Consider the following 27,320-nt stretch of genomic DNA (forward strand, 5'->3'; position numbering starts at 1 on the left):
ATATGTAAGTGACAATATTTTAAATAGATTATCCTTTTCTAGCTTTTTTAAAAGTGTGTATATGTCAATTGATGGTTATCAAAGATCAATTTAAACCACGATGCAACGTTGTTGTTTAAAATAATCGTCATAAAACTTTAAGTTGACAACTTCATTGTCATGGCAACTGATTCGCCTCTTTACCTTATATGTCCCATGATTCAGTTGATATTATAATTTTGAACGGATGTTCTGAGCCAAAAAGTCTTTTCGGGTATCAAACTCATAAATCATTACGTTATTACAGATTGTTTTTTTTATTTTAAACTATCACTAAATTTGACAAATTTGCAGAAAGTTGAAATTGTTGTTTCTGTTCGGCGTTTAACCGTAGTTTTTCGACTGCTGTCGTCTACTTGAGTTGGTAATTTAAAGCTTGGGCAGTTGTAGGTTTAGCTTGAAAGCTTCCATATTTTCGCACTAATGCACAGTTGTTGTTTTTTTTGTTTGTTTTGTTTTTATTTTGTTTTTTAATTTGATGCCAAAATGCGATCATCTCTTGCACTTGTAATTATTGGTCATTCTGATACTGATTGTGTCTTTAAACGGCTGAATGACGCGATGAACACATAATTTCGATATATTGATTAGCTCTCTATACAGGGTCTTAGATTATTGATTAGCTTTCATTAGAGGTCTTTCAAAAGTTTTGAAATCTTTTCATGAGCTATATTCGTCAGTAAAGTCACACTTGTCAAGTTTCACACCGAGTTTCACAGAACTCTATGGCCATCCTTTTCCTTTTTAAGGAATATAATAACGTGCTAACTATATTAAAAAATTTAAATTTTTGCATATGATGGACAATCGAGGAGCAACAAGAAATCTTAGGAGTATATTTCCCTTTTTTGGCTTTTTGATAATATTTAGAGAGAGTAGTCGTCATTAATGTCTCAAAAAGTTTTCGATGGTAAGATTTTTTTCAGGTCTTTTTTTTTTTCAGAAAACCTCGGTATGGATAAGTGCTTCAGAATTCTATTACTTTAATGAACACGAGTGAAGTAATTACATGCAGCACTGCTACTCCGCAACTACAGTTCTTCAAAACAATCAAATAAAAAGTTCTATTTTTTTCAACTTCAAATATTGAATACAGCAATTATTCTAAAAAAAAAAAACTCTTCAAATGGAATCAAATTGTTACTTTTACATATAAGGCAAATATTTGTACATAATACGACTGAATCTGAAAATGAAAAAATACCTTGTTTTGTATTTATTTGTGTTTTTATGTAAAAATGTGAACCTCAAAAGCATTAAACTTTGCAACCTGCTCAATTATAATTGCAAAATAAATGTGTTAATTTTTGCGATCGGTGTTGTATCATCAGGATTTGCGATCGGTGTTGTATCATCAGGATTGATTTGACTTTTGATAACAGTCTTTTAATGTTTTGAATGGAGAACTTTGTAATCTTAAGGATTTATGTCTTGTAACCAATTTTTTTGAACATAGCTATAGGAAACAACTATAGCTTAGCTTTTCAAGAACGTATTATTAATGATTATTAGAAAAGAGTCAAACAAAAAGAAATTGCCACCAAATACTCTATTAACAAGTCAATTATATGTTGAGTAATCAAGCGATTTATTAATGGCAGTCCTTTAGAAACGCAATCTAATGGTGGAAGGACCAGAAAAACATGTCGTTTTACTGGCTGAAAAATTATTTGTCACGTCAAAGGAAATCCTTACAACAACGCTAATGATACCATTAAAAAGCTGAAACTTTCAGCATTCGAGATTACAGTTTGCAGACGGTTACAACTTTCAGAATTTCTGAGCTTTAGAGCAGCGAAAAAAGCCTTTGATTTCTCCGAGAATTAAAAGCTTGAACTGAAATTGCCTAGAGACTATTGAAAATGCTTATAGACAATTAGGAAAGAGCATTGGAGAGCGATAAATCAATGTACAATTTTAAAAGTTCTGATGGCGACTTGAAAGTACGTAGACCTAAAAATAAACGTTTGAATCCTGAATATACAAGAAGAACGGTCAAGCATGGTAGTGAAAAAAGTGAAACGGTTTGGATTTGATTTACTGGTTTTAGTGGATTTGAACCTATCCATCGAATAAATGGAATTTTGGATCAATTTGTTTATTGTGAACTTCTTGAGGAAAAGATGGTTCCCCATGCTGATAATAATACGCCTCTTCTATGGACATTTCAAACAGACAACGCACGTTTAAACTTGTTAAACAAAGGTTTGAAATGATAACTCAAATTGAAACAATGAAGTGGCCAGCTCAATTACCTGATCTCAATCAAATTGAAAATTTATAGCATCAAGTAAAACTCGTCCTAGGAGACAAATTCAAGAACGCTGAACCCTTCGAGAACGCTGATGAGCTATATAAACATATTGAAGTTACGTGGAATGAGATCATACAAGAAATAATCGATAAACTCATCTACTCTTTGCCTAAAAGATTTTCCACGATCATAAAAAGTGATAGATGCCATAAATTATTGATTTTAGTAGTTTTTTAGTTGCTATAAAAAAGTTGTTTACGTTTTGGTGTTCAATAGTTTCAGTTTTTTTAGGATCTGAAACTATGGAACAACGCGTAGATTGCCCCCTAAAGCAAGAAATTCAAAAAATTTTTATTTAAAGTAATAAAATGGGAAAAAATCCCCCCGGATTTACTGTTGAATAGGGTTTGGAGTCTGAGCGTAAGATTAAGTTAATCGATAAAGAGAATGAATTAATTTTTTTTTTAAAAAAAAATAACGGGTGTTTTTTCTCCATGGAACGGCTTTTCCTACAACCTGCTAAAATTGACGAATTGCAGTACTTGATAATTTACTGCCGATTACTTATTAAAAAAAAAAAATGGTCGTTTTAACTTTACCACAGAAAACTATTGTTATTTGAAGAATGATTTTTGTATTTTCTTTTTCAAAAACCATTTTACAAAGCCTAATAATGCAAAATTTCAAAAAGTTTAACTTGAAATACGATAAAGTGAGAAAAGAAGAACGTTTTTATTTGCTTCCTGCAATTAACTGAAACTTAGAGATGAAAATATTTTTCTATTAGCGCGTGTGGATCAGAACTAAATTTTAACTGCGCTGTTAAAACTAAGCATCAGAGTCTCAGAAGTCTCATACGTACTTTACTGCCATCAGCGATACTTCGAAGTTGGTATCAGAAAAATCCATCCTACCGAGACCGATGCCAATCGGTATCTTAGGACGGGTATCGTAAAAAGTGACCAATCCAGCGAACAAACAATACTTTCCGTTCCAAGCTTCTGATATTTAGTTAAAACTATAGTTCCCAGAAGTAAAGCATGTAGTTTATAGGGAATATTGACTAACAATTTCACATAATATCCTCCCGAGCCTATCAACTCGAGTATTTTTGGGGAAGAGAAGGAAGAATGCTACTATAAACTTAATTATATGACTAAGTATTGGGAGATAAGAGTTCACAAATTAAAAGTTTTTTTTAAAAAAGAACAGTCTCAAACTAACAAAACAATATATGAAACAATCAAATCATTGTTCCAGATCCGGAATTCAAGTCAATCCGAATGCTTTGAAATTGTCTTATTTTAATATTTAAAAGAAAGTACCGTCATGGTTAAGCATAGCGATTATATATAAAAAGTGATTAGGAAGAACCAATACAGAACCAATACAGAGCCAATGCAGAAGTGTGGCCATCTTAATGAAACCTTATTCTTGTATTGAGTCATGAAAAGCTAAAAAAAATTTAAAATATCTCGCGAATACAGTATTGCTCTGTATTTATAGCAATTTAACTATTTTACTTAACTTTTGAGACTCAATATAAGAGGTCCATTATACTTTTGTAGTAAAACGTATGTGTTTTTTTTAAAAGAATTCTTTCTGGTTATTAACAGAACAACGAAAGAAAATACATTAATACTAAAAAAATATTTAGAAAATAGATAAATAATAAAAAAATCCGCACATAAAAATCCTTTTAGAATTTCACGCAGACGACAGTACTAAGCCAACTCCATGTTTCAAACATGGCGCCGAGGTACGATAAGTCGAAGGCTCGTTGATAATTCGAGAAGAAAGTTTATTACATGTAATTCTGGACTTATTTTGTTGCTTTAGCCTAAGTTTAGAAATTACTTATTAGTATTATGGTTGTATTTACCGGTAATAATTTCTAAATATTTCGTAATTTGTATTTAGTCAAATAATGCATAAAAATGTAAAAATTACTTACATGCATATAGTAAAAAAGCGCAATTTGTGTGTATGTGGGTGTATGTGTGCGCGTGTGTGTGTGTAAAGATGCATAACCGTAATGTTGCTATATACTTAAATATGTGCATATTACAAATGTAGATTTTTCTTATGAATGCAATACATAGCCTAGAAACATGTAATAATATATTATATATGTTTTAAATTATAAAGTTGTATATATATATATATATATATATATATATATATATATATATATATATATATATATATATATATATATATATATATATAGTATATATATATATCAGACTTGGGAAAAATACTTTGAAATGTATTTCAAACTACTTTTGCTCAAACAATAGTTTATGTCCTTCAATAAGTGCATATACCCTTTTTTGAAAAAACTTTTGTTAATTCTACAAAAAAATTACTTTTATACAGATAACAGGTTTTCAGCACCAAAACATATTGTGTGTCTTAGGCTAAGCTAGAATGTTTTGGTAAATATTAGACTTTATATAATAATACAATATAGATCATGCTAAACATGAGCTGCAAAGCAGTAGATAGCCTAGCTGTCTAAAGTACTACAAAGAACTAGCCAATACCAATTCGGTAAATGATTTTTTTTTATTGAAACAAATAGTTTATATTTGTACTAAAAAACCCTTTTTTCAGCTGAAAGGATAATATTTTGTATTTTGAAGGTTGAAAATACAAATACTTCTAGAAAAAAAAAATTTCAAAAAAAAATTATGAAATTTAGACTACAAATACAAAATACAGTATTTTGTATTTAAAATAATTATTTGTATTTTAAAATACAAATACTTCCCTATGTCTGATATGAATAGACAAATATAGATATAGACACACACACACACACACACACACACACACACACACACACACACACACACACACACACACACACACACACACACACACACACACACTCATTCTTAAATAGTAGAAACAATGTAATATCAAATGTATGTGTTAAAATATGTCACTGTTTTTCTTAAGGAAAATGATAAGTAGGTTAGAAAGAGTATATATAAATACATGCAGTGTTGTTGTTCGGTATGGATTTGCAACTTTGGTTGGATTACAAACTTTGCCACACCTTTTCCCAAATAAATTTTTTCGAGCTTCAAGATCTTTTACTTGTGAAGAGCCTAAAGATAACCATTGTATATTACTTAAAGAAGTATGTCAGAAAATGGATATTGACTCAGAAAAAGTAAAACTTCGTTATGTTTCTGGTTTTAGCACTAGTAGCGCAGGTTGTTTATATTTTCCTGGGAATGCTGTCATAGGCTTGACTCGAACATGTAATATCCATGATGAAGTTGAAGTAGAAAAGCTGATCTTGTTTAAAAATAAAAGTATTAATTCAGAAATGAGCAGTAAACTTTTTAAAACAATTTTGTTAGAGGATCAAGAGTTGAAGTTTTTAATGGGTCATGAACTGGCTCATATTAAAGGTCAGCATTTTGCTGCTTTTGTTTTACACAGCTCTGGGTTGTTATATACATTTTATAAACTGGGATTCTTTTTATCATCACTGTTCAAAAGTTTATCTTTCTTTCAAAGAGTTTTAATTAATCTTCTGGTCTGGTCAATAGGTATATTTGTTTATAGAAGCACTAGTAAGTATTTGTCATATTATTTTGAGTTTGAAGCTGACAAAGTTTCTGCCCAGTTAGGGAAAGAATATTGTGATGGTGGCATAAGTTATTCAAAAAAAAGACTAGAGATGAATTTGATTTTGCGTGAGCTGAATGGTTGTGAAGGAGAACAACTATATACAGAAGCTGGGGATACTGTAAATGATTCAACACATCCAAAGAGGTCAGTGCGGTTGATAAATCTGGAAAAAATTAGGGAAACTTTCAATTAAACTTTGATGTACTCTTGCGAATGAGATTAAATTTCGCTTAAATGGTGACAGATTTGTTTCTCTTAAATGATTGCTTAAAAAATATGGATTTATACCTTTTTTTAAATTTATACTTTATCTTTTTTATTTATACTTTATTGATTTATACTTATATGGATCAATTGTATCTTGATAAAAAGAACTTCCAAATTATTTGCAGTTTTTGCTGCCTTTTAATTTACAATGTAATAAAATTTTTTAACTTTTGAAATTGAAAGTTTAGTTTTATTTTCTGAATAAGTTTTATTCTTTAACTTTCTTTTAGATAATTGATAAGTTTTTAAATTTGGTTTGCCAGCAGATACCATGTATGAACAGAGATATTTACGCATTGTAAAACTTTTAGCTGGCTTGGGTTTAACAACTGTTGTGGCAGTAAGAACAATTCCTCATCTTTATCCATACTTGTGGCTAAAAGGAACTGGAAGGCTGTCACAAAATAATGAAAGTCTTGATGATATCTATAAAAATATATTGCTAGAAGTATGTAAAGACATGGATGTAGACTACAGAAAAATCCATTTGATAAATAGTGAACATTTAAATTCAATTAGTGGTGGTTCCCTTTATTTTCCGACAAAATCATATATTGGATTACCTCAAGGTTGTGTTATAACAGATTTGAATAAGATAAAAGCTTCCAATTTTATGTTTGATGGTAAAGTTATTGATCTTAATACATATATTGGTAATCAATTATTAGATTCCCTACTGTTAACAGACCAGCAAGTTAAGTTTTTAATTGCTCATGAGTTAACTCATATAAAAGAACACCATTTCATTTTTTTCTTGGTAAACAGTGTTGTTACATTTTGCATCTTTTTTAAAGCTAGTCTCTACTTGCCTACTTTATATAAAGGGAAAAGCTCATTATTTGGTATTGCTTTTCTACACCTTGTTGTTTGGTGTACAGGATATGCAATATGTAAGAACAATGAACGTTATATAATACATAGTGTAGAGTTTAGAGCTGATAAAGTTGCAGCACAGTTGGGGCAAGACTACTGTGATGGGGGGATAACAACTTTACGTAAACATATGAAAGTGAACAGAATTGTTAGAATGATGGATCATAAAGAAAACCTTATTTCTGAAATTGGAAATAATCTGGAAAATTATACAAGTCCAAAGTTATCACAGCGACTCAAGGAATTGAAGGCAATAAAAAAGGATATCTGTTGATTTTTAATTATTTTTTCTTTTAATTTTTTTCTTCTTCCTAGATTTAAAGTTGTTTAAATTTTAGTTTTTTGTCATTACTTACTACAGCGAAAAAGACCAATTAGGTTTATTTTAACACTTTAATTTTATTTAAACTTTTTATTTTTCTGATTTGTAAGTATTGTCAAATTTTTTACTATATCTGAACTTTTTATCAAAATATGTCTTTCTCTGTAATATATAAATTTTTTTAACTAACTAAAAAAAATAACAGTAATAATAATGATGAATAGTTATACTAAAAAACAACAAGATTGTTATGTTATGTTGAACTGCTGTTGATACTGTGCATAAATAAATTTTCATATTTTTTTATATTTTATTTCAGATTTTGGGAGTTGTGTTTTTTTTTCCCTCTGCTCATGAGATAATAATCCTATTTAGATTAATATATGATAAATAAAAAAAATCAACAAATAAATCTGTAATGTCATGTAATGTACAAACTCTTTTGATGAAGAATGGCTGATAAAATGAAGAAGTTCATCAAAGGGCACAATGTTTTAAAAGGCAAGTCTAATTCCAAACAAGCAAATAAAATCAGTAAGGTGGAGAAAAAAAAGGTAAATTCTGTAATTAAGGCTTTTGTTTATTTTATTTTTTTCTTATACTATATCTAACAAGAGGGTTGTATTCATTGAGTGTGTACTTTTAAGAGTGTAAATTTCACTTGTTGATATAAAATTATTTTTTATCCTTTATTAGAATGAAGAATTAGAGGCAGCTGCTGTTTTAGATGAGTATATTGCTGACTTTCAAACATCAGCTGCTGCAGGAAAGACCTTTGTAAGAGCAGGAATAATCGACCCAAATAAGTCAATAAGTATACTTAAAAACTTTTTGGTTGTATCATCATGTATTTTATTTTAGAATTTATGACCCTTATCTATTTGCTTTTAAAAATGAGATTTCCTAAGCAGGAGTCAAATGTTAAAAAGTATTTCAGAGAGTTTATTCAAAGCTATGTAATTTGTAATAAAAACCTATTAAGGTATTAGTAATGAGAGTTTAGCAATTTAGAAACAAATTCTTGTTGTAAATCTTAACATAATTTCTGATTTAACATATGGCACTTCACTTCTATAGAAAACTTATTGTTTTTTTCTCAATTAAAAAAAAAAAAATTTCTTTTTGTACATACTTTCTGTTAAACACTTGTAAAATGTTGATATACTTATGATATATGTATGATATACTTACTATATATATACTTGTAAAATGTTGGCAAATATTGTATCATTATTGTTTTAATCACTAGCATCTGGTGTGCCAGTTTGAGGAAAAAAAATGTCAACTGTCAACTTATGACTATTTTAATGCTTAGTTTTTAATGCTTAGTTTAATAATTAAAAAATCAAAATGTTCAACAAACCAATAAAAATATTTAACAATAATAAATATTTTGAACTACCTGCAAGTTACTGTGGTACACAATTAACCAATTTTAGTTTACTTCAGTTGGCATATTCCATTTTCTTTGATAACAGACCTCTGGTCATTTAGATGACTTTTGATGACTGAGTTTATTTGTCATGTGAATGATTTGAATTTGATTTTGATCTGAAATATCTCGCAGGTTTTCAAGTGGAAATCTGGAGATTGAGATGACAATTCAGGAGCTTCTTTGATGTTCTTTAATGGCTATTTGCATCTAATGCAAAATGATTAGGGTCTTTGTCATGCTGGAAAGTAAAAGCAGAATCAATGTTTAATTTTTGACCATTTGATTGTAAGTTATGCTTGCAAATGGCTTTGAAAACTTTTTCAATTGATGAAAACGTAATACAGCCATCATATTTACCATCATGAAATCATCTCCATGTTTAACAGTTGTCATTATATTTTTTTACTTAAGCACTGTGCCTGGCTTGCATTGCACTTAAATTCAAGATTTTGAGCAAAGTATTTCAAATTTACTTTCATCTGAACAAATGTGACTTATTTGTACAGTTTTTAGCATAAATTCTATTTCTTAGCTTTATTGATCTTACTGGCCAAGAACTTTTTCATGCAAATCAGCCATGATACTTGTTTTCAAAGTTTGTGCTAACAACTGAAAATTAAGATATCTTTTAATGTTTACTGCAATTTTTGAATATGTTTCTTAACTGTTCTGTTTGGAAGCTTATTCAAGAAAGTGATTTGTAGTACAGCCAAAATCTTGAAATTCTACTCAATTCTAAATCCTTCAAAGTGGCTCTGAGTTTCTTTGCATAGATGTGGTGGCATTGTTTAATTTCTGACTGTATGAAAGAAAAAGATAAGATTAAGCTGTTTTAGCTCTATAAAAACAAAACTTGCTGGTGAACATTGCTGTTTTTTATGATTTTTAATCATAAGCACTTGAAGTATAACACTTAGAAACCAAAGACAAAAACTGTTACTAATCAGTAGGCTTATTTAGCTATTGAACCTAAACTCACTCATCCAAGTAGTAAGATGGATAGCATCATCTAAGAATATCACACATCAAACCAATTTTACAGTTTTTATATTATAAACCTTTTCTGTAGATGCTTACTTTCACTTTCTTTTGTGTGTGCAAAAATCATCATTTGTACTGAACAAAAACCAAGTTTACAAGCTCGAAAAAAAGTTCAAAAAACATCCAAAAACAACTATTTTATGGCTCAGGGTTTATAATAAAAGCAAGATGATGCAACATTGTTTTTAGCTTCTTCTTTTTTTTTTTTTTGTCTCATTCTCAGTTAAAATAAAAATGAGCTAAAAAGTTGGATTGGATATTAAACTTAATCTTCAAATGTGCTAAATACATTTTAACCATTATTGATAGACAGTTTATCTTTATACACAAGCCAACTTTATTATAAAAATAAGTAAAGCTCTATTTTTCTTTTTGCTTTCATGAAAATCATATAAAATACATGACTTTTTTGACTTTTCTAATTTATTCATTTTCTTATATTTTAGCTATTGAACCTAAGCTGGAGCAAAATGAAGAAAGTAAGTTTTGTAACTTTGAAGTGTTTTTCAAATAGTATAATATATATTATTTCATTTTGTTAAACAGTATTACCAAAGGTTCTTGTAAAAAAAAAATTTTAATTCTTTTTTTAAATTTTTTAAAATTTTTTAATTTTTTTTTAAAATTTTTTAGGTTATGACACTAGTAGATTATACAAACCAAAATCAAAAATGGCTGAACTGGCTGAAGAGTTCAAAAAGAGTAAAGAAATCACTGAGGAGTACAAAACATCAAAGCTTGTAAATATTTATTAACAATATCTAAAAAAAGTTTAAGTATAAACAATAACTATTGTACACTAGGGTTTACAACTTCACAGTGGAAAATTATTTTTCTCTTTGAGTCAATTGGATTGTTTCTTAACTCTACTTATTGCTTTTTTTCTGTTGTATGCATTTACAAAAATTTTAAGAATCTATTTTGATCAAAAATCCGCATTTTAATGTAGAGGACTTTAAAAAAGTGATAAACTGTATTATATTGAAAAAATTTGATCAGCACTTGCGGTATGTTGTATCAGTAATTGGTTTTTCTGTTGATAACAAATTAAGTACAAACTTTTATATATCAGTCTTTTGAAATTACAATGATTTATATTTTTAGGCAGAGAACTTACATAATTTTATTTCAAGCCTTACATAATACACAATATTGTTACAACAATACACAATATTTTTATTTAATTTCATTCAATCTATTTTTCAAAAGTACTAACCATGTTTACATATGCATATAAATTTGTCACCAAGTTTTTGGCTAATTTAAATGCATAAAATGTTCTATTTTACTAAGCTTCATAAAAATTTGATTTATCTTTAAATACTGATGTAGAAGTTTGCTCTTTATTCATTATTAATGATCATTCCACTTGTGCTGTATCATGGAGTGTATGCAGATTACACATTGACCTGATGTTCTTCTTGAAAAACAATCCAGAATACTGAATGATTCACCATTGAATATCCAGAACACACTATAGGCTCAACAAAAGCTGTCAAAAACACTGCTGAATTATTTCAGCATTAATTTCAGATAATAACTCTTCTAAAATCATGAGCAAAACTGAAATCTAGAGTAATCAAAGTAGTAGAAGATCACTGAAAATGAGTTTCTGTTATTAGCAGATGAACCTTGCTTTATGAGTACAATTTTAGTTTGTCAGTGCATGGTGTTATTAATTGTTGTTAGAGGTTTTACCATTCTTGTTTTTTTCAGATGTATTGAATGGACTTTTTTATATTATTAACATAAAATGCTTTTTTTTATGAGCGTTCTTTAAGTATTAGATATACACTACTGGCAATTAATTTGAGACCAGTGATGAGAAAACAGTAATTCTATTAAAAATCAATTAAATCTATCAGTTATATTTTCGCTTATGTTTTTTTCAATCTCAGTGAATAAAGAAACTACAAATTAGTTCATGAAATATACTTTATTTAGTTTTCTTCACAAATATTTCTAAACAAATAGAAAACTTAACAAACATTAAAAAGTTAAATTATAAGTTCTTTATTATTTTGCACAAGTTTCAAACTTTGTGTTCATCAAAATAACCACCACGTTTCTTCATTACTGCTTCACATATTCTTGGCATACGAAAGATTAATTTGTTTAAAGTTTCCATGGTTACAGCTTTCCAAGCTGATCAAATCTCCTATTTTGTGACCTGCAAAACAACCCCATACCATTATTGAACCTCCTCCATGCTTAACAGTAGGCACAATGCACTGCGTAATGTAACGTTCATTCTGGTGCTGGCGTACAAATATTCTTCTCTTGTTGCCAAATAATTCAAACTTGGACTCATCGCTCCATACTACTGTTTTCCTTTGACTTATTATCCAGTTGGCATGTTTGTGAGCCCATTGTAGTCATTTCACCTTGTTTGCTTTCCTTAGCAACAGTTTTTTGGCAGCTTCACGCCCTCTAAGTCCAGCTTTCATCAAACGGTTTCTTATTGTCCGAACACATACAAGTTTTTCAGCAGTTTCATTGTATTCTCTCATTATTTGTGGAGCTGTTAATTTTCTGTTTGACATAGATAATCTCGTAATACCATGATCACCATGTTCATCTATCTTTCTAGGTTGTCCAGGTCGTGGTAAGTCACAATATTGACCAGTTTCCTTTAAACGCCTGATTGTATTGTGAACTCCAGTCTTTGATATTTTCATTCTTTCAGCAATTTTTCTTTCTGAAACACCTTCTTCATCAAGTAAAACAATGCGAACTCTCTGTTCAAAGCTTAATTCTCGAACTGGAGCCATTTTAGTACGACAAAATAGAAACTAAAAAAAAAAATAAACAGTTTATGTAATGCAATATTTGTATATTCATTTGCAACTCATTATATACTATATTGGATCTACATAAAGTATCTGCAAGAAGCTACCAATGAGAAAAATTATATTTTTAAAATCAATTACAAGTCATTAATCAAAATTAAGTAACAGTTAAAAATAATGCTTGTATTGTCTTTTATGCTGGAAGAACTCAGCACATACACTTTTGTATACTTTTGTACATAAGCAAATTTTTGGGTGCAAAAATGCCCATATCCTATTCTATTTTTATTTATTGTGCTCTATTTATTTTTGATCCAAAAATAAAGAAGTGCAAATATGATAATCAGATATATTTATTTTTGAAATGTAAATACCGTTTTTAACCGCTGGTTTCAAATTAATTGCTGGTAGTGTATAAATTGGTTTTTATTAAAAGGGTTTAAATCAGCAATGGTAAACTTTCCATCACATTATCCTTTTAACTAAATAGGCATGTAAGTGATTAATTACTAAGAAAAAAGTCTTAATTAAAAAATAAAAAGGCTTTACATCTTTTTCCAAATTCTTATGGCATAGAAAATAAAAATCATTTGAGCAAACAAAATTTGTTAATTTTTTCATACATATTATGAGGAAACATTTAGCAACAATGCAAACTGCTAATTAAAAAAGGTAGAGAAACAGCAAGAAAATCATCAATCTCTGTAAATTTCATCAGAAATACTCTAAAAGTATTGGATATATGCAACCATTCAAAAACTAGCGCTGACTTCCAGAGAGGGTCAAAAGATTAAGATGGTGTTAGGCTTTGAATGGCTTCTGTTCTATAGAAAAGCGAAGGCAACTAATTTTGAGTGATGAAATTTACTTTGATAAAAGCAGGGTAGCAATCTTTGACATTTTTAGTCTTTTTTTTTATTGCCTTTCTATTTATTTATTCATAAAAGTTTGTAATAAAGTTATGTTTGAATATTTGACTATTAACTATGCGTTTTGTTTTATGTGATTTTGATCTAAGAACAGTTTTTCTTTCAAGTAAATGTTTCTCATTCTTTCTCATTCAACTTAATGCAACCATTTTTATTGGTTGAAGATAGTTAAATTTCTAAACATCACTGACTTTATTATTCTCTATAATTTATAAAAAAACCCTTATATCCAGAACTTATATTGAATTATAATGATTTATTTGGATTTAATGATTTTATTTGTGTATTTAATTTTTTGCTTACTTTTAAGTTGCTAAAAAAAAAATTTTTAGGATTTAAGCAAGAAGAAAGTCGGTGAAAAAAGGAAAAGTAATTTGGAATTATTTAAAGAAGAATTAGAGAGGTGATTTTTTAAATGTTATATTCAATTTAAGTTATTGTTTATCTTACAAATTTATATATACAGGGTGCGACAGTAGTTTACAAAGTTTTTAGAACATTTTTCAAAATGAATTTTTAAAGCACTAAAAAATTATATTCACAGAATATTAATAAAAGAAAAGTTGAAGATAAAAGCTTTTCCTACCTTAACATTTAATTAGGTCTTCTTTTTTTTGATCACTGCCTCAAGCCACTGAGTTAAAGGAACAAGTAAGAGATAACTTTAGTGACTTGACACTTAAGTGGACTTTTTTGCAAGCCTTGTTCTCGACTATCTCCACACACTGTAGTCCAGGGGATTCAGGTCTGGGCTGGAAAGACAGTTTTTTTCCATTCTTTAAGCTTTTCTGATATTTTTTACAGGTCACAGAAAGAAAGAGATATTAGGAGAAAACTAAAAAAGGGTGACTTATCAGGAATATCCGAAGAAATGCTAAATGCTTTGCCACCTACATTTTTTAAGCCAAAAACTACTGAAGGTATATAAGATTGACAGACTTATTACATGCCAATTTTACTTTATAACTTGATATTCATGTTCTGACATTAAAATGAAATTTTGTAAAATTATTTTTTAAAGATGTAGATGAAATGAGTTATCAATATGAGGGTGGTTCTAGAGATACTGGAGACCCTACAACAACTAATTTATTTGTTAGTAACCTCAATCCAAAGGTGTGACATCATTATTCCTGTTTTAGATAAACATTTTATATTTACTTAAAAAACAAAAAAGGTTTTGTTACATCAGTGTTTATTTGTGTTTTACTACTACACTTTACCATCTTAATTATTATTTCTTATTCTTAATTATTATAATTATTATTATTCTTAATTATATTGGGAAAATTGTTATTCTAAATAAACCAAGACATCATGGTGCTACTTCACTTTTACTTATTACAGATTATGAAAGATTGTTACTTAAAATGAAACCAAATGGTATTAGAGGGTAAAAAATAAAAATGGTAATATTTGGCTTTTTTTTTCTTGTTTTCTTTTGTCAATTTGCAACCAATATTATTATGCAAATTGACATATTTTATAGAAACAAAAAGGAAATAAATGGTGCTATAGGTTAAACTTTCAAAAAAATATGAAAATTCTTAAGAAAAAAATGCATTTAATATTAATTAGAGGTAAATTGCAGTATAACAATTTGGGACTAAATTTGTCCCAAAAAATTATACTACAATTAAAAACATTGCAATTAAAAAAACTAAGGCTTCTCTGACTTTTGAATGAGAAAATATAAGTAAATATTTTTTCTCAGCCTATCTTATATTTCTATATATATATATATATATATATATATATATATATATATATATATATATATATATATATATATATATATATATATATATATATATATATATATATATATATGTATATGTATATATATATATATATATGTATATGTATATGTATATGTATATGTATATATATTTACATTTATGTATGTATGTATGTATGTATGTATGTATGTATGTATATCTTTTAAAAATTTCCATTATTTACATAAATTTGGAAAATATTTATAAAAAAATAATTGCTACCATATATTGCAAACCATTATCTTACATTTTAAACAATCTTTCATAATCTGCAAAAAATAAAAAGGGGTTGGGTGTAAAATACAGTAGCACTAAAATAAGATGGAATAACAAAAGTAAACTCCTCAAAATCATATTACAAAATTATTAAAGTTTCTTAAACAACTTTTGCACCTAAATTTTTAAAATAATTTTTAGATGAATGAAGAACAATTATGTAAGGTTTTTGGTAAGTATGGTCCATTAGCAAGTGTAAAAATAATGTGGCCCAGAACTGAAGATGAAAAATCACGAAACAGAAATTGTGGTTTTGTTGCATTTATGGCAAGAAAAGATGGTGAAAAATGCTTATCTGACATTGAAGGTAAATTCATGATACAAACTTCAAAATATTAAGTGAAGTATAGGGGAGACTGGGGCTAGTTAACTACAGGGGTAAGTTGAGACATTGGATTTAACTTTGGAATTTTCCACCAGAAATTTCCTAAATTCACATGGAACCTTCCTATTTAACTAATTCATCTTTCAGTGTAGTATCAGGATTACAAGTGCATGCGTATAGAAGTTTTTTTGTGCATGTGTATAGAAGCGATTTTTGTGTTTTTTTACTGATTTTGTAACTTTTGTAACTATATCACTTTTTCAATTTTAAAAAGCAATAGCATTAGCTACAAGTAAGCTCAAATAGATGTGTTGTATGATTTACTCTAACCAGTCACATTTTGTGTTTCTCGATATTTCAAGTTTTTGGGGATTTGTAAGCCATTTTAAACTTTTCGGATTGGCCGTACATTTACTAAAGTTATATAACACTTCAGATCTACAGACATGCAAAATTATAAAAGAAAAGTAGACAGGCCTGTAAATTCTAAAAATATTACAAAAAAATGCTGTTGATGCTATTTTTACAGAAGGAAAGTCTATTCAATCAATTTAAGAGCAATAAAAATTAAAGTCAAAAAATATTGTTGGATAAAAATCATCAAAAGTTTTCATAAAAAAGACACTTGAAATAGATGCTTAATGTTGCTAAACTTGTCTCTTTATATGGTGTGCCAACTTACCCTGAGTGTATAGGCAACTTTCTCTAGACCGGGGTAAGTTGGCACATACTTTTTTCTTTTTTGGAAGCCCTTTTTGGGCCACCAATTATTTTTTAGAATAACCTTTGACACTTGAACATGCTTGCCAAATTCTTATTCATTTGAACTGCAATTTGATATCTTCACCCAGAAATGCACAGAGTTCAAAAACTAAAACTAGCCAACTAGCCCCAGTCTCCTCTATGAGATAAGTTGAATTTTATGTTTTCCTAAAATCACTAAATGACTTAAATTAATAGCTGTACACAACTCAACTTAAGTTTTTTTTAGCTCTAAAACCTCTTGCTTTAACAAAGTTTATAATCCATTTTTTATTTTCTTACTTAAAATAATTTTTCTTATTTTAGGAAAAGATGTCATGGATTTTGAAATGAAAATAGGTTGGGGAAAAGCCGTGCCAATTCCACCCATGCCAATCTATATTCATCCTTCTCATTCACAAGCAGTTCGTCCACCAAAACAGTCTGGCCTTCCTTTCAACTGTCAATTGTCATATTCACTAAGAAAGAAAGGTGTTGAATTTGATGGGGTAGGATACTGTTCTGTAAATACCTTTTAAAAACTAAAGTTTTTTTTAGGAATTTTTTCAGGTGGTTGTGGATGCTGTGTAAGTTTTGAGAAAGGTTTGTCACACCTTTTGGGGTAAAAATTATAGCAACAAAAGTTATTCAGTTTATTAAAAAATGGGTTTTTATAGCAGGTGAGAAAAGAAACTGAATAATTTATTTAGCTTTATTATAAATAATGTAATTGATGTAAATAGCTTTGAAAAGAAATTTTTATTGTTGCAAAACATTTTTGGTGTAAAATAGTTTTAGGACTGCAGTTGCAACAAGTATCGTTAATGGCTCATTCCTCTTTTCTATTTTTTTTTTTATTCTTCTATTGTGTATATAATTCATTTTTAACACCACTCAAGTTGCTGAATGATGTTCTTGCTCAACTTGTTATACTTTTGTTCGTGTCTTAAGGTTGTAAAGGGGATTGTCAGAGTTAAAATTAGATAGTAATTTTTTAAGCATAAATTATTGTTGTAACTGTAAACATTGACATAATAATATTTAAGTGACCAAAAAAATAAAGTAATGAAGCTTTACCTTTGTCTAAATAACTATTTTTTTGACATTTTTAACTGCATTAGTAGCTGATTTAACAGGTTACCAATAAGCTATTAACGATACTTATAGTAACAAGTTTCCATAGCACCTATTCAAAATTGTTTAACATTAACTGAACAGTTTTATATTAAAAAAAGGTTTAATAAGCAATAAAACAAATATATTATGGTAAAAGAAAAATAAAACTTTTGTAAAAATCTATTATGTTTATATTCTTTTGATAAAAGTCTGGTACTTATGAGTATGTGATTTTCTTAGAATTTAGAAAATACTGTCGTCAAAGTTGTAATTCCTACAGAAAGGTACCTTTTTTTCTTCCGACATTCACCAGGTGCTGGCTATCAGCAAAGAAAGTCTGTATAGTATAGCATTTTTAAAGAGTAATAATTTACTCGCGTTTTTGTTTTTTCAGAATATTTAAAATTTTTTGCTGCATCTTTAGGATACAAATGAGCAGGATCTTATGCATCATTTGCAACATGACGACTTTTTAAAAAATTAAATGAATAATCAAATAAGAAATAGTTTAAAATTTGTTTACCAACCTCCTGTTATTTCAAAAAGTTTGTTGAATTTTTTTTTTGGCATAAGTTCTATTATTCAAGATTTTTTTTTAAGACTGGTAGTGTCTCTAATAAATCGTGTTGTTGAATTTGTGGTACGTGAAGGGCCTATGTTTGAAGCTATGATTATGAATCGAGAAATATCAAACCCTATGTTTCGGTGAGATTTTAACTTCTTTTTAATGTCTTTGTATGATAATTTATAAATAAATGTGTTAGTAGTGCATGATGTTTGTACTTATTAAAACTGTTCTGAAATATTTTGTTCTTCTATCATTTCTTTGTCATATTTCTTTGTTAGCTTTCCTTGATCTTTATGCTAAGCTATTAGATATTCAAAAAATGTTCAAAAAAAACCTTGATATGGTACTTATAAATATAAAACCATTTAAAATATAAGAAATTTATAATTATTGGTAGATAAATACAAGTCTTTCATCATCAATTTTATCTTTATAAAAAAACAGATCAAGTTGTTCTTCTACTTTATCTCATTAGAACTTAGAGTTTTTTTGCAACTTGATCACACTTAACAAACATTTAAAGTCACCATCCAAAGTACAATACTTAATTCATCTAGTAGATCAAATAATGTATTTATTTTAGATTTTTGTTTGATAACAAGAGTAATGAGCATATATATTATCGATGGAGAGTGTTTTCTCTGCTCCAGGTAAAATGTTTTTTTGTTGATTTTTTACATTAAAAAACTTCTATTCAGAAAAGTTCAATCTTTTTATGATATCTATGATCTTAGTTTCAAACAAAAAGACGCAACGGAGTATTTCATTCTCTAATATCTTTCATCTTTTAATAAATTTTTTACATTATCTTATTATAAACTTTAAAGGCTTATTTGTTATTTTAAAAAGGGAGATACTACTCATCTATGGCAGCAAAAGTGTTTTAGGATGTTTAAAGGAGGATCATTATGGCAGCCACCTCTTATGAATCCATTTGCTCCCACAAATATATCTGGTCTAACTGCATCTGCTTCACTTGCATCAGCTTCAGCTGCAAATGTTCATAATATTGGGAAAGGTGACAAAATAATTGTTTTTAAGCTTCATAACATGCAAAATGCTTTTAAATTTTTTTTCTCTTTTATGGAAAAAAGTTTGATAAGTTTCTAAGATATTTTTATTTTCAATTGTTCTCAAATTTAGATTGTGAAATCAAATATATAATTGTGATGCATTACTTCTAATCAACTTCATGTTTCAGCATTTCTTTATACTGTTGTGTAAAACACAAACTAATTTTAGTTTTATTTATTATTAAAACATGTTTTAAATGTAGAAGGCTTTTTTAAGTTAATTAGCAAACATGATTTATAAATAGAAGACTTTTTAAAATCAGATAAACCAAAATTAAGCAATCTAGTTTTCTTGGTTTTTAGCAAAAAAAAAAAAAAACCAAAAAAATTAGATTGCTAGTTTAGCAATCTAATTTTCTTGGTTTTTCAGCCAATTTATCTAAAATAGATTGCACCCTTAAAATAAAATGAAAAACATGATAAGTCTCCAAAATCCTCTGAGGCAGCAGTCAATTCATCTCTGTATTGTTTATAATTCTTGTTTTGTTCAAAAAAAGCTTACTGATTTTTTTTAGTATTTCAAAATAAAATATTTGAAATTATCTGGAGTAATCCACTACAGGGTCTGCAATTTGCAGTTTAATTTTGAGAAAAGTTTCATGACTTTAAATGATCAGAATTTTGTGTGTGTTTTTTGTTAAGGCCTTACAGAAATATTTTGACAACAAACTGAACAAAAGAGTTTTGATTTAAAAAATTTTAAAATAGAAGCAAAAAGATGCTAAAGTGTTAAATTTGATCTAAATTTTGGTTTAACAATAAGAGAAGTGATCTGTATCATCTAAAAGAAGAGTTTTGTAAGGACTCTTGTGAACAAAAATGTTGATAAGAAGTTCACAGAAAGGCTTAAGAAGTATGTTAAGATGAATCTTACCATGTCTGTTAGAAAGACTGCCAAAGTTTTTAAATTTAGTTAAAAAAACTGGGAGAAGGTCTTTAAAGACTCTTAGTTTATATTAAACTTTTGAAAAAAAAACATGTGATACCATGGCTCAAGAAGCTATGGTATCACATGTTGGTATGGAATTATATGTTCCAATAGGATGGAGCTCTGAGCCATGGGGCCAAAAGTCTCAACATTTTTTAAAAGAGAGTATGGCTGCTACCTGTAACTCCCTACAGACTTCTTTGTAGTTTTTAATAAAACATTTATCCACAATTTTCTACCCTGAAGTTAAATGAAGTTTCATATTCAGATGCTTAGATAATTATAATGGAAACTCCTTTGCCTGTGACATCCAATTGTATAAACTGTAAAAAAAAGTTCTTCAATAATTCCATTTTTACATTTTCACCCTGCTATACATTGGCTTGCTTTGGGTGTATTAGTAATAGTTCTTGGTTATGGTTTTTAAATTGTTTTAAATTATGTTTTAGGTGATTCCTCTCCTACATTAGCTATGAAAAAAAACATGTTGTTGGAACATTTATTAAGCAAATCTGAAGCAGAGGAAAAACCTGTTGAAAAGAAGGTGTTGTCTGATAGGTAAAAATTAAACAATTTAAATATTTCATTTAAATATTCTTTTAAATATTCAGTGTTCCCACTGTTGCATACATTTATTATCATGTAAATTGTTATTAGAATCAGTTTGTAATTCAAATGTTCAAGTAAATTTATTATACTATGTTAAATTAAAATATTTAATATAAAATAAAGTATATACTATATTTAAAACAATTTAATATAATGTATAGTATTTTGTATAATATTATGTAAGTTTTACCTTCAAATTATGTTTTGTCTTTTTTTAAATTGTTATTTCATAAATTAAAAAATGATTTATTTTTTGACTTTTTGTACTTTTTACTTGAACATATAAATAAATTGCTGAATGAAATATATAATTTTTTTTTTTTTATTAAAAAAATTTCAGCAGTGTTTTTATAGCTGAGTTGTAACCTATGTTACCTTTTTATCTGTCAGCTACTGATTTGTAAGATAAAGTCAATAACTCCTAGAAGTTTTATGTAAATTTGTTTAGATTTTTAAAATAACAGAAGAAAGTGAATGGTTTGTAAATAGCATGCAAAGGTTTTTGCAATTTTCATAAAAGTGGAGTGAGAACCCTGAATCATTTATAAGTCAGTTAAACTAAGCTTTCATTAAATTTGCTACCAAATATTTTAATTAAATTTGCATTTCTCTTTGTCAGACAACGAGATAACCTTGAAGATCTGCTACGGACAGTGTCAACAAATAGAACAAAAATAGGAGAGTTGATGTTATGGGCAATTGATCATGCAGAATACTCGGAAGAAGTAAATTTTTCCTGGAGTTTTTTTCTGTTTGAAATTTTTTATTATTGTTATTTGGATATTCTTTAGATGTTCTCTTGTTGCTTATTTTCTATCTATTTGTGTTTTATTATTTTTCTAAATTGTTGCAACCTTTAGATTGTTGAATGCATATGTGAATCTTTATCGATTCTGGAAACTCCTTTATCAACAAAGGTAACTATATTATATATAATATGTGTATGTATGTATGTATGTATGTATGTATGTATGTATGTATGTATGTATGTATGTATGTATGTATGTATGTATGTATGTATGTATGTATGTATGTATAACTTTTAACTCATCAGATTTTCTGTAGATGATTTGAAAAGATTGATTTAATTTTCAGGTTGCAAGGTTATTTGTAGTGAGCGATATTCTGCATAATTCCAGTGCCAAAGTAAGGAATGCATCAAGCTTCAGAAAAGCGTGAGTTTAAATTTTAATCAAGTATTACCTTTAAAGATTAAAACATTGCAAATTTTTATTGCTTGTCATCTGTTACTATGCTGCAATAGGTTGCAGGTTTCAGTTTGCATGTATTTTCTGAGTTCTGTTTATCTTATCTCTTCACAAAAAATATGTTGAAATCACAGTAAAAATCTAAAGGGTGTATATGATATTTATAAGTTATTACAAATGGGTCTCTTTTTCTGGCAATTTCATCAAATGTACCAGAATAGCAAACTGCATAATGATTTTATTTTTAAATACCAGTTAGGAAGTTATTTTAAGCAAAATGTCCAGCCAACATTTAAACAGACTTATGAAAAAATATTACAGTAAACTAACATTTTACAAGTCTTTGTTCAAGTTACGACTTTTAAGTTGCTTTGTTTAACTCTCTATTTTGTACAATTGTATATAAAATTTACAAATCTAATGTATTTTTAGTTTTCAAGGGGAGCTTCTTGTAACCATGGAGCATATGCACAAAGCCCTAACCACTTGCAGTACAAAGTCACAAGCTGAAAAATTCAGAGTAAAAATTCAGCTTTTTTATTTAAAGATTTTCAACAACTATAATGCAAATTATTTTTAAATCATTTTTTTCTACATTTGTTTTCATCAAACTTCTAATTATTTTTTTTGGTTAAGTTATTAACAAAATGTAATTCTAAATGTATTTATTATTTTTCATAATTATAGTTTTAAAATAAACTGAATAGTTTATATGTATACATAGTAGCAGTAAATTATATGCAATAAATAGTTTATTATATATTTAATTATAAGTTTACTTATGACATTGTGGTTTCTGTTTGAATTTTCTGAATATTTGTTTTCAGAAACAAGTGCTGTCATGTTTAGCAGCTTGGCAAGATTGGTCTATCTACCCACCGGGCTTTTTGATAAATTTACAAAATGTTTTTGTTGGAATATCTACAGCTGAATCAGTTAAAGTATCAATATTTTTAAATTTTATTTGTTACCTAAAGAAAACTTTATCAACCCACAATGCACTGCAATTTTCTTTTAGAAAGAAGAGTTAAACAATGACCCAATGAAAACAAAAGATGTCGTTGATGACGATCTTGATGGGGTAGGTTGATGATGATCTTGATGGGTTTTGATGTTAATGATAATTTTGTGGATATTTTTTAAATTTTTATTTTATACAAAATTTCAATGTATTTTTTTCTTAGTGTTGGGTTCTTTAATTTAAAAAAGTATTTTTAGGAGCCTCTCACAGATGATATAGATGGCGTGCCACTTTCGAAAGGAGTAGATCCTGATATAGATGGTATAGCTGTCGATGACATAGATGGTTTGCCACTTACAAAAGAAGGTGGTTCATTTTATTTTATGTTTCACATTTTTTACAATTTCAGTGTAATAAAAAACAATAATTAAAAAACTGAACTATTTTCAGTGACGGCTTCTCGTTGGGAAAACGACGGAAACAATACATCACAATGGGGAAAAGATGATCCTTTATCATCCTCTCGTTGGGCTAGAGTTGACCATGAAGATGAAGCTAAACCTGTAGCTAACCAAAACAAATGGGAGAAAGTTGAAGGAGTAAAACTTGGGAAAAGTCATACCGAAGAGGATTTTGAAAATAAAAGGTATAGCAACACACGCGATATATATATATATATATATATATATATATATATATATATATATATATATATATATATATATATATATATATATATATATATACATTAATTAGCTTTAAGTCAATAAGGTTTTTTTTTTTAAGCTTGAAAGAGCAAACCGATAATACCAATACCAAACGTGGTACAACTCCTACCCCAGATAATGATGAAGATCGCAGAAAATTTTTAAGGGATGTTGAAGTGAAAGTTATGCGATTCGTTGACAAACTGGAGCAACGTGGAGGTAACCGATCAGGACTCAATATACAAAAAGAGGCCGCTAAGTTCAGAAAACAGCTTATTACGGTATGTAATCTAGTTATTATCAGAATTAATAGCTTAGTGGATTGGTAAATTAATTTGTACATATGTATAAGTTATGATTGTTTTAATTTTTGCCGCAAGTTAAGTGAATTTGTTCATTTTTCCATTTATTTCTACTATTAGATTCTTTAAATAACTCCAATTTCTTTGCATATTGCGTTTTCCGTACTCGGTACATTATGCGGGCCGAATTCGAACACGATCATTCATCATTTCTGAAGCTATGTCCTGATTCACCCTTTTTTTATCCGATTTTCGAAAGTTTTCAGATAGATAAGGGTTTTTGTTTTTTTCTTAATTTTTTAAAAGAATTTTCTTTATTAAAAACATCCGGGATGATAACCGATCTCGTTTAGAGGTAAAAACCGTCGAATATCCTCTTTCAATTCAATAAGAACTGCTAAGAGTTCTATGAAAAAATAAAAGCGATAAAGTCCTCCAAAAACTGTACAATTTGGAATAATATCAATAGAAGAAAATTAATTTCAAATCTATTTCTCGATTAAAAGTCAGTTTCTCGAACTTAGAAAACAAACTTTATACTAACAAAAAATAAACTTTTCAGGTTTTAAAAAAATTTATTACTAAGATTAGGGTTGTTTGTTCCAATATGGTTTTGAAAATAAGGAGAATTTTACTCAGCTGCATCCAACTTATATTATCAATAAATTGTAAACAAGTTAGATAAAATTAATGAAGTGCGACCAATGTATTATTGATCAATTTCATTTGAGGGATCTCATGACCACTAACTGGTGGGAATTTTGCCTCTGAGGGTTGAATTCGGCCAATCCTGTACTAGAGTGACAGTAACTGGAATGTTTAGCATCTTCGCGTTAAAATAATTCAAAAATGCCTAGTTATTCCTGCGTTAAGAATTTCATAATTTCCACATTATGTATTTTTCATGTTTTATATATAAAGTTATTCATACTTGCTACAGGAATACGAAGAATCTTTATCACGCGAACAAAGACGCAACCATCGTAAACGCGAGCAACGCTCTTTATCTCCTGAAAGTTCTGAATCACGAAGAAGAAAAAGAAGAAAGAGTTCTTCATCTGGTTCATCAAGTTCAGAATCTAATGTGGGATTGTTTTTTCGTTTTCTTGTTTGACCAAATTAGCTCATGTATACCTCTTGACTTTTCGTCTAACTTCTTTTATTTCTGTATTTAGGGATCCGAAAATCTTGATACATCACGGAATGGAAAACGTACATCACGATCGCGATCGCCTAGATTTTCTCCTTCTAGAAAGAGAAGCTTTTCCAGATCACCCAGACCTCGTTCACCGATATTCAGTGATCGCTCTCGGTCACCCCCAAGTAGAAGTCGATCGCGTAGATCTAATTCTTTCTCAACTTCGCCGCAGCGTCGTAATACGAATCGGTCTATTTCACCTAGATCACGTGGACGATCTCCTTCTGCAATTTCAAAACTTGACCGTTCTTCATCACCATCGAATTATTCTCCGAAAAGGATCGCATCTTCTGTCACAAAAAGTTCAAAGAAAAAGAAAAGTAAAAAGAAACGATAATTTGTGAAATCTAACAAAAGTTAAAGTGCGTGGTGGCGATCGCATAGAAGAAATATGCTTAAGCTCGGCGGACAAAAAATGTAAACGGAAACTTTTTATTTGACGCCTCCTAGACAATAAAAAAAATTTATAGAACTTTTTAAAACGGACTTGCTAATAATTTACAATCGAATCAAGTTGTTTATGCCACTAACGTTTTTTTTCACTTGACTCCTATGTACCTTTGCCTGGTGACGGGGTATCGGTTCCTTTTAAATCAATAGTTTGATCTTCGATAAGCTTGTGACAATAGTTTGTTTTTATTAAGTTCTGTAAATTTAACCTAAAGATCAAGAAAGAATAGAAAAAGAATTAAAAAGCACTTTTTCTTTAAACGCATCAAATGTACGAATAGAACGTCTGTTATTTGCTTTGTCTTGAAATAATTGGTCAACCTAAGTATATTTTAAATATGCTTTTAAAACGTGTTTTTTTTTTTTTTTTTTTTGTGGCCAATTTACTGTTTTACGAGCATTTCTCTAAGCAACGTTAGTAACTTGCTGACAACTATCGACCAGTTGGCCGGGTGTATAACTAAATGGTGAATTGTGTTTTAAAACGTTTGAATTTTTTTTAACAAATTTTTTAGATATAATGAAAAACTTTTTAAGTGATTTATTGGCTAAAAAAATGTAACTACTATTGGCTCACTTTTTTGTGGGATCAAACGAAAAAAGTTAAAGAAATTACGCTTCCTGCAAATTATTGGTAGGCATCCATCATTCCAGAACCCAACATTGATAACAAGATTGAAACGTACTGCTTTTCTTCAGTTATCTTCAGAAAAAGGTTTTATGATTTTAATGCGAGGCAATCCCAATTTAAGCAAGATATGGGTGTGTGTGTGTGTGTGTGTGTGTGTGTGTGTGTGTGTGTGTGTGTGTGTGTGTGTGTGTGTGTGTGTGTGTAATTGTCTCAATTTATCGATTAAGTTTTCTTATCATTTTATGCATTACATATATTGTGAAAACACGCACATATTTAAATAAAAAATGTTCTCTACAGAAAATAACAAGCAGTTTAAAGGGTCTACAGTTTTTCACCACTTTTTCACCAACTCGTCAAGATCGATATTGTCCGGAAAATCCTTTTCAGAAGCCAACAATGAGTCTCATTTGGTATAGACGTCATCAAAAACAATTTACTTTTGGATTAAATGTCGATGAGCATTAATTTGCTGAATGCATTTTCATCACTAGCCATAGATAAAGGTATTAACCCCATTAATCTTGAATGTTTTCGCCGGGGAATATATTTGGTCTTTGTCATTACAGTTTCAACCGCTCCTTTTTGATGTAGATTCTAACTCAGTGAATATTTTGTTGTAGATTCTAACTCAAAGAATATGAAAACTTCAATTTCCCCTTGAAATCAAACTTCAAGTTTAGTCGCTGAGTGTAGTATTTGTACTAACTCCTATTACTAATGTCTCCGGTCTGTAATTAAAACAAGTTAGGACCAATCTTGTTGAACTTCATAAATCTTTAATGCATTTTTATAATTGCTAAATCACTCTTACAACGTCCATCATTTTTATCATTTTTAATTCGTTCAACG

At 28.7% G+C, this 27,320-nt stretch overlaps 3 protein-coding genes and 1 long non-coding RNA gene across 4 annotated transcripts; all 4 read left to right on the forward strand.

The window, feature by feature from the left end:
• Nucleotides 1–235: 235 nt before the first annotated feature.
• LOC149882059 (uncharacterized) lies at nt 236–1,242 on the forward strand. The gene is made up of 2 exons (XR_016445154.1): nt 236–872; nt 983–1,242. It is a non-coding gene; the product is annotated as an uncharacterized LOC149882059 (long non-coding RNA).
• A 4,019-nt stretch (nt 1,243–5,261) lies between these two features.
• Nucleotides 5,262–6,332, forward strand: LOC145191788 (transmembrane protein 177-like). Its single transcript, XM_080068960.2, has one exon. The coding sequence runs from the start codon at nt 5,262–5,264 to the stop codon at nt 6,132–6,134; it is 873 nt and encodes a 290-aa protein (XP_079925086.2). The 3' UTR covers nt 6,135–6,332.
• A 147-nt stretch (nt 6,333–6,479) lies between these two features.
• LOC145190900 (transmembrane protein 177-like) lies at nt 6,480–7,355 on the forward strand. The gene has a single exon (XM_080067805.2). The coding sequence runs from the start codon at nt 6,480–6,482 to the stop codon at nt 7,353–7,355; it is 876 nt and encodes a 291-aa protein (XP_079923931.2).
• A 217-nt stretch (nt 7,356–7,572) lies between these two features.
• LOC145191111 (U2 snRNP-associated SURP motif-containing protein-like) lies at nt 7,573–26,082 on the forward strand. Its single transcript, XM_090067156.1, has 25 exons — nt 7,573–7,957; nt 8,100–8,217; nt 10,326–10,358; nt 10,513–10,619; nt 13,930–14,000; nt 14,402–14,517; nt 14,619–14,713; nt 15,793–15,958; nt 17,045–17,226; nt 18,074–18,117; nt 18,434–18,538; nt 18,985–19,051; nt 19,251–19,419; nt 20,852–20,960; nt 21,631–21,736; nt 21,872–21,928; nt 22,107–22,186; nt 22,652–22,739; nt 23,047–23,160; nt 23,238–23,300; nt 23,438–23,546; nt 23,631–23,826; nt 23,967–24,168; nt 25,130–25,273; nt 25,365–26,082. The coding sequence occupies exons 1-25, from the start codon at nt 7,856–7,858 to the stop codon at nt 25,722–25,724; spliced, it is 3,003 nt and encodes a 1,000-aa protein (XP_089923282.1). The 5' UTR covers nt 7,573–7,855; the 3' UTR covers nt 25,725–26,082.
• The last annotated feature ends 1,238 nt before the right edge of the window (nt 26,083–27,320 follow it).

The sequence above is a fragment of the Hydra viridissima genome, unplaced genomic scaffold, assembly GCF_058129835.1.
Source record: "Hydra viridissima isolate aposymbiotic clone 2 unplaced genomic scaffold, HvirCarnegie_v1 scaffold_11, whole genome shotgun sequence".
Lineage (NCBI taxonomy): Eukaryota > Metazoa > Cnidaria > Hydrozoa > Anthoathecata > Hydridae > Hydra > Hydra viridissima.

Excerpts from the sequence above, each read along its gene's own strand:
- LOC145191788 (XM_080068960.2), top strand. The coding sequence starts at position 5,262 with ATGATAAGTAGGTTAGAAAGAGTATATATAAATACATGCAGTGTTGTT.
- LOC145190900 (XM_080067805.2), top strand. The coding sequence starts at position 6,480 with ATGTATGAACAGAGATATTTACGCATTGTAAAACTTTTAGCTGGCTTG.
- LOC145191111 (XM_090067156.1), top strand. The coding sequence starts at position 7,856 with ATGGCTGATAAAATGAAGAAGTTCATCAAAGGGCACAATGTTTTAAAA. Across the intron at positions 14,001-14,401 it reads TTTAAAGAAGAATTAGAGAG|GTCACAGAAAGAAAGAGATA; the intron begins GTGATTTTTTAA and ends TATTTTTTACAG. Across the intron at positions 22,740-23,046 it reads CACAAGCTGAAAAATTCAGA|AAACAAGTGCTGTCATGTTT; the intron begins GTAAAAATTCAG and ends ATTTGTTTTCAG.